This window comes from Cupressus sempervirens, chromosome 10, assembly GCF_028749045.1.
Source record: "Cupressus sempervirens isolate cs-2001-9-10 chromosome 10, ASM2874904v1, whole genome shotgun sequence".
Lineage (NCBI taxonomy): Eukaryota > Viridiplantae > Streptophyta > Pinopsida > Cupressales > Cupressaceae > Cupressus > Cupressus sempervirens.
Window position 1 is genome coordinate 130,552,477 of NC_143127.1, and position 8,719 is coordinate 130,561,195.

The window sequence follows — 8,719 nt, forward strand, 5'->3', positions numbered from 1 at the left end:
ATTTGTAATCTATTGCAAATATTTGAATGTTCCTAATATTTAGTTAGCTTTTAGTTAGATGTTAGTTAGAATAGAATGTTTCTATTCTTGACAATTGTTTCCTAAGGAAACATCGTTTGATCTTTTGTATATAATAATCTATTGATCACTTTTAGTAACTAGCAACTACTTTACCAATTACTTTGTAAGAAGAGCCTTGCAGGCTTCTCATGTTGAGAGATTTTGTGACAACGTAATGTTGGAAAGTGTGATGAAAGTTGGTTGTGATTCTTGCAGGTTTTCATGTTGAGTGATTCTGAGAATTATGTTATGTTGATAACATTTTTTTTAAGAATTTATGTGATTAGAATTTATCATTGACATTTTTTGGTTAAGATCTCTCTTGCTAAGAAGGAGTGTTGAAGTCTGTAGCTGCAAAAGATATATTTATCTCTGGTTTTAGGAATATGGTTGTTATAACCATTAGGGTCACCTTCAACTGAAGAGGAGACTTGTGATAATAATTGAGAAAATATTAAATATAGAGGCGCGTGGCTTTCAACATGTGTAGAGGCATGCATTTGGAATATGAAGTCATGTTTTGGGAAATTGAAGAGATCTTTGGTTGTAATGTGATGACTCTATTTGTTATATAGATCACATCAATCGAAATGTACACTTGAACATTTCATTATCAATAAAGTGATATTTTGTTGTGTGGTTCGGTTTTTCCCTTCAAGTGGACAGGTTTACCCAAGGTAACTTATGGTGTATGTTGTTTTTGTTACGTTTTCCTTATTGTTGTCTATCATTCATTTATGAGCTAAGCTTAACAAAAATAGCTAACTAAAATGGATCTTAGAGGATTTTTTATGTTCTTGTTAAGCAGGGAATAAACACACTTGCATATGCGTCAATAATTGAGGATGAAGGCTCTTATAATATCCCAAAATCTAAAATCTTTATTATAACTCCTATGAACCTAAAACCACTCTCAAACATCTTGGCATTATTTATATAGAATATAATGTAAAGTATAAGATACTATATTATATTTTATATACCTATTTCACCCTCCAAGATGAAGAGCTTGAAGTGAACAATTGGAAATTAACTTGCAAATGAAGAATGTTGAAGCCTAAGAGTAGGTCGGAATCCAACCATGTCCAAGGACTCCAAATCTTGACTTAAGATTGAATTCAACCATGTCTCAAGATTCCCAATCTTACCAACCCTCATAATCCCACCAATTCTAGATGATTTCCAAGTGACTAAAAGGCGAGTTTCAAGTGCAAGCTGATGAAAAACACTCAGGGAATGTGTGAGAAGATGAAACAAATAAAGTAATCGTAAGAATAGGTCTGAATCCAACCACCTCTCAGGACTCTAAATCTCGAGATACCCCAATATCCTACCTCTTCTATGTAAAATCCTGACAAGTAGTCAGATGTTGCCCAAGTTTAGGGGCATTTCAATGAGAAAAATGAGGTTCTAGATAATGGGAAATTATGGAAATTAAGGATGAAAGGTGAGAATGAATTGAAACCTTGGACAAAATAATCAGATTTGGAGCAAAGTGAGGAAAGAAAAAATAGAATTTGGAATGGATTTCAATCAGAAAGCATTGGAAATCAGACTGAAAACAAAAAGATGAGCCTTCAAAACGAGTTGGAAATAACAAAATAAGAGTTGACAAGGCTAAAAAGGACAAAGTGCAAATCAAGTGAAATCAGAATTAATCCTGACTCAGGATTGGATTACTACCACTCCTTAGGATTCTTAAACTCGAAGTCCCCCTAAATTTCGCCCATGGCATTTGGGTAAATTTTGAGTCATTTGGCTTTGGGCATTGGAAAACATGAAATTCAAGGTGAAAAATGTGCCTCTAATAGTCTTGACATAGGGTTGGAACCCAGCCTCTTGTTGAGATTCCCACTGCTGACACTAGGTCAGAATCCAACTTCGTGAGGTTTCTTAATCCCGACAACCTCCAAATTTCCGCCTAGCTATAACGTCCAATGAATTCCATCTTTGGGGATATCTTTGTCATTTCAAGTCATTGGAATTGCCTAATCAAGCAAGCCAACTCAAGGAAGCACCCAGATTCAATCAATCTGATTCATGGTGTAAAACTCAGATTTTCCAAGGCAAAAGAAATTTTAGAAATATCAAGCTCTTGCAGATCTGAGTTAGTAGATTCAGAATTTTATGGCTGAATCCTTTGATTGGGTTCTCATTTTGTCTCGAGGTGATCAGATTTTAAAACCTTTGAAAAATCAGTCTTTCATGTTAAATTGGGCGAAATATTCAATGATTTATTTAAGTAAGACTGATTTCCTCTTATGTTTCACTTCTTAGCATCAAATGTGGATTTTAGAAAGAAGTGTGAAATCCAAGCCTTTGACAAGTGTTGTTGTTTTGTTTTGCAAGGAGAGTTGAAGTTGAGAAGAGCCTACAAAAAGATTTCACCAAGAGGACAAGAAAGATGACACTCAAAGTTAAAAAGTGCAAACTCAAAGAGCGAGATCAAGATGGAGTTTGGAGAGCAAATAGCAAGGAGAGAGAACAAATTTGCAAGCCTACAAGTGAAAGAAATCATCACCAACTTGAATATTCTTCGCAAATCCAACTACATGAAAGACTTCATCACTTCAAGAAGATCAAGGTTAAGGCATCGAAGAAGACCTCACAATTTTTAGTAAAACCAAGTTCGAGGCCATGCCAATGAGAAGATTTCCAAATTTCAAAGGTGGAGAAGTAGAATGAAAACAAAAATCACAAGATAAGAATGTTGTTGTCGTGTTTATCCATTTCCAGTTAGTTGGAATATTCAAGTTTGCATGTGTCCAAGCACAGCCAACCAAAACATTATGCCTCTACCTAATCTATTTTCTCGTTGGCTCTCAAAAACATTGTAATTTTCTTAATGGCCCACAAGGCAGTTCCTTCATGTAATTGGATGAGCATTTAATGATTGAAGTGTTTAGGTAGGTTAGGGATTTGTTGGTTAAATCTTGGCCCCTGATCTCGAATCGAGCTTGGCCCTTCATTGTAATTTAACAACAATAAAAGGACAAGGCCTTCTTGTTTGTAACTCGTTAAGATCAGAATTAGAGGTAAAGTAGAGTAGCAGAGACTTATTCAAATTGTTGCCACAATGTTATCGAAGTAATTGCTAACTCATTGTTGGTCTTCAAGGTGGATTACTTGTGTTGCTTTGGAGTGTTGCATGGTTTCTACGTTTCCTCACTTAGAGTAGATTTGATTTCATGTTGATCAGAAATAGTGTTAGTTGAATGGGATATTTTGGGAGCATCTTTGGTCAACTCACTTAGACCAAGCCTATAGCTGCTTGTTGACTGTATGTTTCCCCTGCATGGTTGAATGGCACACTTATGAACATAATGTCGATTACTACTTGCACACTGATATGCATCGATGGATGGTGTTAATGAAATGGAGGTAACATCTTATAGCTTGGTTAATGTCAATGGTTAAACTGAGTCTAGTAGAGTCACAAGGACATTCATAGTTCCTTGCATTCTAGGAGTTAGATTAGATTTCTAGATCCCTTTCCCTTGCAATTTTGTTGGTTGGAGGAAGTTGAAAAAGTTAATATTCATTGGATGAGCGACGTAAGTCCCTTTGTGATAACCAGCATATCGCATCATTATAACTGAGTTAAGTCTACAATAAGAAGGAACTTTGAAGTTGTCTCCTTTGATCACACAATCCATGCGCATTGTCGAGCATATGAGCATCCAACTTCAAGAGAGAGTTGAAAATTTGGTGTTTCGTCTTAGAATATAAAGTCTTTGATTCCTTATGTTATAGTGACATAAAACTCACATCAACAAGCCCCTTCTGGATTAAAAGAAACAAAGTGCAAATAGAAAGGATGACCAGCCTTCCGAGTTCATGAGATCCAAGTACGCAAACCCAAGATGAATATTATACTTGCGGGCCAAGGGACTTATGTGCCCTTGGGCTTGAGGTCCTATCGAGTATGCCACCTCAAGATAGCACGGACAGCTAGCTTCCAAATCTGTGAGCCAAGTGTTGGAAAGGAAGACCAGCCTTCCCTAATCTTGGCTTGGACAAGGAAGACAGCCAACCTCCAAGGTGAATTAAGGGATGGAAGCACATCCCACCTTACATGCTCTCACAATACAAGGGCAACCAACCTTGAAACTACAGTTTGCAAATGTTTAACAAGACTACTTTGGAAAGGCAATGACTTATTTCGATTTCAATATGAATTATGTGATACCATGGTGTTTACTACTGATTTGTATGTTATATGGTATTATGACTCGTGATTCAATGTCAATTTGCAGTGACCAATATTGGGTGTAGGACCTAGACCAGGCATCTCTTATAGAAGGCATTTCAATAGGTAAACTTCTATTCTTAAATGTTCTAACTTCTATATTACTTATTCTAGTTGGAATTGTGGCTTTAGGGGAAATTATAGTAATACCCTCAAAAGGGGAATGAGATGTTTCTCTACAAACTCGTTATATATTATGCTATGTTTTTTCCAGGGTGGGGGCTCAATTGACTGCCCCCCACCCCCCAGGCTAATTAATAAAAAACATCAGCAAGTAATTACACCCAAAATGTGGCAAGGCTGTGATGCAACGATTATTTATCATATTTAAGCACTGACCTGTGCCTACAAATCTTAGGAGTTAGGAGTATATGCCCAGCTTACACCAGGGCCATGGCAATGGCTTGAAATAATGGGATACAATTTGAGCATAACCTATTGCAACACAGTTTTGAGAATATAACTTATGCTTATTCCAGACCATGTGAACTAACTATCATAATCTAAGTTTAGACACAACAGATTGCATTTCAATTATAGGGCGTAGTAGTTTCAGGATGAGAAGGAGAAGGCTTAAAAAAACTGTTTTTGTTAAGAATCTTTAGTATACTTTTCTTCCAGGCCATGATTTTATACCCACTATTCCATAGTACTGAATAGCACTTTCTATGCCGATACGTTTATCAATAACTGCGCATGGTTTAGGATTATTATGGGTAAGAAAAACTATCTTATTGTATTCTGAACGAGAGAATTATTTCAATGACTTGATTAGCATGAGTAGAGTTCAAATAATTTGCATATGAACTTCCTAAGGATCGGTATGACTAGAAGGTCATACAAGTAATATCTCTCCATTTATTATATCCCATGTTTAGATCTCTTGGAAATATATCCAAGATAATCGATTACTGGTTAAATTCAAATATAACCCTGTCTATAAACCTTTAAAATGTTGTCTCTTAGCTTCATTCAAGGTTTGCCCTTATATTAATATATTAAAAAACAAAAACCTTAACTCTTAACCCTAATTGCAAATTGCATATGCAGTCACTTATTTAAAGGGAGAAAATAAATAGCTAATGATTTAAGTAAACCAGATTTTTTATATAATTAGTCACTTACTGCCAGCGAAGGAAATGCCCATCCGCCTACAGTGTTTCATTGTCCAGCTTCTAACAGAAAAAGATTTCAGATCTCTGTAATTTCCATGACAGTCATTTCTGAAGTACCCAACAGTACACTCGAGCTTGTGGGGTTTATGTACCTTGGAATACACAGAATATTTCAATTGTGTAGAAGAGTTGTGTGAGGGGAAATATGGGATGAACTTGGAGACCAGGTTTTGTGTCACTAATGATTGAATCTCCATAACGTTCAAGGATTACTGTTAGAAACAAAGCAAATATGGAGATTCAGCTGAACTTTTTTGAATTATTTGCCGTAGCTTATTTACATGTCCTCGTAAACGCAACGGCCTCGACAAACTATCTGCAAGTTATGGATTAAAACGATAGATTAGAAGCTCAGTTGGTAGGTGGAACTAAGGTTGAGGGGGTGAATCGCAAATTTCAAGATAAGCTTTCACTCCAGATGCCGTAACATTTTTTAATTAATAATAATAACTAGGCATGTTTTTAACATTAAATTAAATAACTTAAATATAGGTTTTTTTAAAATAATTTTTTTTTAAATTGAAGATTAAAAATAGATATAAAAGGAAATTTGAATATTGTTTAAGAAATGTGTTCAATAATTTCAAGATTTTACAATTAAATTTAATTTATTAAATATGAAAAATAATCATTAAAAATTTTATTACGAAAAATTAATAAGAGAAATACAAAAAAATAATATGATAAATAGCGACATCTATAACAAATATTCTATTGACTAAATAAATTATACAAACTAAAAAAATAATATTTAAAAAAAAACCAAACTAATATAAACAAATAATTTAAAAACTAAAACCTAAACCAATTTAAAAAATCAAAACATAATATGTCTAACAACATAATCTAATGTGGAGATTGCAAGTAATTTTTTTTAAATAAATAAGAAAAGAAAAACAATAGTTAAAAGTGAATATTTAAAATATAATCATATGTGAACAAATTAGATTATTAATAATTTTTAATTTAAAAACATAATATGTACTAAAATCTTTTAAATAGATTAATAAATATTATTTATTTAAATTAAATATATCAAATATGAAAAAAAAAAATTTAAAAACTTATCAAAAAAATCTATTATGAAAATTTAATAAGAGAAATACAAAAAAAAAAATGTCTAGCAAATATTCTATTGACTAAATAAATTATAGAAACTAAAAAATAATATTTAAAGAAAAATTAAACTAATATTAAAAAATAAATTAAAATAATTTTAAAAATAAAATCTAAATCAATTTTAAAAATCAAGAGTTAAATGAATAGATCAAAACATGAGTTAATGTGGAGATCACAACTAATAAATAGGGGAAAAAAAAACAATAGTTAAAAGTGGAGATAACAACTAATAAATATCAAAACAAGAGTTAAAAGTGGAGGGAGATAAAAAAATGGTTGATAAACAATTAGCGAGAAGGATTTCAATTTTCTGCCAAACTAACAACTTTCCCAACTAACTTGCAAATTTTCCATCAAAAATTTAATTTCCGGCAACAAAGTTCCCACAAATAATCTATCGACTAAATAAATGATTTATTTTCTTTAGCAATTATATAACTAGCACTTGTACCATATGTTCTGCAATTTCTTCAATGTGACAGGAGGAGGAAATGTTTTGTTCGCATCAAAATCAACCATTTGTAACAAATAGACATCATAAATCTATAAAAATATGAGACATTTGTGTGGGGCTTGTTATATTAGTATTTGTTGTATATTTTTAAGTTACATATTTAGGTTTAAGGTTTTCACTTTTAAAATATTAAAATTTGTATAGTTACTATTAGGTTTCAAGTTGTAATATTATTTTTTAAATGTTGAATTCAAAATAAATTAGCTATAATTTGACTTGTTTTCTATTCATTTTTCATTTTAAATCATTTTAAGAATTGTATTATTGACAAATGATGATCATATTCCACACAATGTTGTAAGCCTATGAGTGCATATGAGCTACGCAAAAATAAAATTTGTATAGTTGCTATTAGGTTTCAAGTTGTAATATTATTTTTTAAATGTCAAATTCAAAACAAATTAGCTACAATTTGACTTGTTTTCTATTCTTTTTCCTTTTTAATCATTTTAAGACTTGTATTATTAACAAACAATGGTCAGATCTCACACAATGTTGCAAGTTTCAAGTTGTAATATTATTTTTTAAATGTCGAATTCAAAACAAATTAGCTACAGTTTGACTTGTTTTCTATTCTTTTTTCCTTTTTAATCATTTTAAGACTTGTATTATTGACAAACGATAGTCAGATTCCACACAATGTTGCAAGCCTATAAGTGCATATGAGCTACGTAAAAATAAAATGTGTATAGTTGTTATTAAGTTTCAAGTTGTAATATTATTTTTAAATGTCCAATTCAAAACAACTTAGCTACAATTTAACTTGTTTTCTATTCCTTTATCCTTTTTAATCATTTTAAGACTTGTATTATTGACAAACGATGGTCGGATTCCACATAATGTTGCAAGCCTGTAAGTGCATATGAGCTACACAAAAATAAAATTTGTATAGTTGTTATTAGGTTTCAAGTTGTATTATTATTTTTTAAATGTCAAATTCAAAACAAATTAGCTACAATTGTACTTGTTTTCTATTCCTTTTTCTTTTTTTATTAATTTAAGACTTGTATTATTAACAAACAATGGTTGAATTCTAGACAATGTTGCAAGCCTGTAAGTGCATATGAGCTATGCAAAAATACTATGGTGAAGGTTGTCATAATCGATAAATCAATGAGCCCTACTGGTTCTACCTAAAAAAGTAGGAGATTATTTTTTGCCATTGACATATCCTTCTCTCAATGTGTCAATACTAGAAAAGAAACTAGTTAAACCAAACCCTTGTAAACGTTGTTTATAAACATCTTTTCAAGTTGCAAGTTTGGATATAGAGTGCATCTTAGTTTAGACATATAATGGTACAACATAAAATCTTATTTTAACCAAAACTTCACTAAAATCAATAAATAACACGATCTTTCATGTGGGACTATTATATCATGAATAAGCATACAATGAGTAAGAAGAAACAATATTGCCAATGTCTTCATTGTAATTCAATACACAATATTATTTGGATCAAGATTAAGATTATCTTATTAAACTCATCGTTGTTGCAAACAGACGAGAATTTATCCTAGCCCTAATGCCATGAGAATTACTCAAAGTTTCTAGATAACTTGAATGTTTGGAAATTGTGGAATGTCAGTGGAGAGAGAGAGA

General features: G+C 31.9%; 1 protein-coding gene across 1 annotated transcript in view; it reads right to left on the minus strand.

Moving 5' to 3' along the window:
- The window catches only part of LOC149532960 (uncharacterized), a 49,289-nt gene extending 43,391 nt beyond the window's left edge, over nt 1-5,898 (minus strand). Inside the window, exon 1 of the mRNA XM_089805075.1 lies at nt 5,435-5,898. Coding sequence (XP_089661201.1) covers nt 5,435-5,681 — 247 coding nt within the window. The 5' untranslated portion in view covers nt 5,682-5,898. The remainder of the gene's footprint in view (nt 1-5,434) is intronic.
- Nucleotides 5,899-8,719: the final 2,821 nt, after the last annotated feature.